Source organism: Phaethon lepturus, unplaced genomic scaffold (genome assembly GCF_000687285.1).
Source record: "Phaethon lepturus isolate BGI_N335 unplaced genomic scaffold, ASM68728v1 scaffold35137, whole genome shotgun sequence".
NCBI lineage: Eukaryota > Metazoa > Chordata > Aves > Phaethontiformes > Phaethontidae > Phaethon > Phaethon lepturus.
The window spans coordinates 5,605-6,456 of record NW_010553131.1 but is presented as its reverse complement, the minus strand read 5'-3'; the positions used below and the strand labels follow the sequence as shown (position 1 = coordinate 6,456).

The 852-nt window shown below is 62.0% G+C and overlaps 1 protein-coding gene across 1 annotated transcript in view; it reads left to right on the top strand.

The window, feature by feature from the left end:
- Positions 1-255: 255 nt before the first annotated feature.
- The window catches only part of LOC104624164 (sideroflexin-1-like), a gene marked incomplete at its 5' end in the record, with an annotated part of 3,291 nt that continues 2,694 nt past the window's right edge, over positions 256-852 (top strand). Inside the window, 2 exons of the mRNA XM_010291456.1 lie at positions 256-426; positions 603-701. Coding sequence (XP_010289758.1) covers positions 256-426; positions 603-701 — 270 coding nt within the window. The remainder of the gene's footprint in view (positions 427-602; positions 702-852) is intronic.

Genomic DNA, 852 nt, shown 5'->3' with positions numbered 1-852 from the left:
GGTGGGGGACTACAGGTACCGGGGGGACACGGGGTGTACCCCCAGGACTGGCTCTGAGGCATGATATGGCTTCAGGGCCATCCCCAGGAGTGGGAATGGGAGCAGTGCTGGTGCCCTGCCCGGCCAAAACCAGCCCCCCAAATTGCCTGGCTGGTCCCCAAGGCATCTCTCAGCTGCCCCACGTGGGATGGGGGACCAGACAGGGCATGGGTGCTGGCAGAGGGTCCCTCAACAGGCACTACCCTTACCTGGCAGGGCAGGCACGGTACCCCCGGGTTTAACGGAGGACCAGCTTTGGCGGGCAAAGTACATCTACGACTCGGCTTTCCACCCCGACACGGGTGAGAAGATGCTCCTTATAGGGCGCATGTCCGCCCAGGTTCCCATGAACATGACCATCACTGGCTGCATGTTGACCTTCTACAGGTACCTGTCCCCTCTTCAGCCCAGGGCTGGGGTGAGAGTTCCCCCCACCACCCCCAGGCATCCTCCTGGCCCTGGGGTGAGGAGGTGACACATGTCCTGCACCCTGCAGTGCACCTGTGCGGTAGGAGCACAGGTGGCATCCCCTGGTGCCACCAGTGCTCTCTTCTCTCTGGTAGGACCACGCCAGCTGTGCTGTTCTGGCAGTGGATCAACCAGTCCTTCAACGCCATCGTCAACTACACCAACCGCAGTGGGGATGCACCCATCACGCCCAGGTAAGCATCCCTCTGGCCAGGTCCCCAGGACACCCCAAAATGCCGGGGGGGAGTGCCTTGAACAGCTTCTTGAACAGTGGAGGGGATCATGAAATGGGATGATGGGGACCTGGCGCAGCCAGAGATTGACACCAGTGGGGCTGTCGGGGTT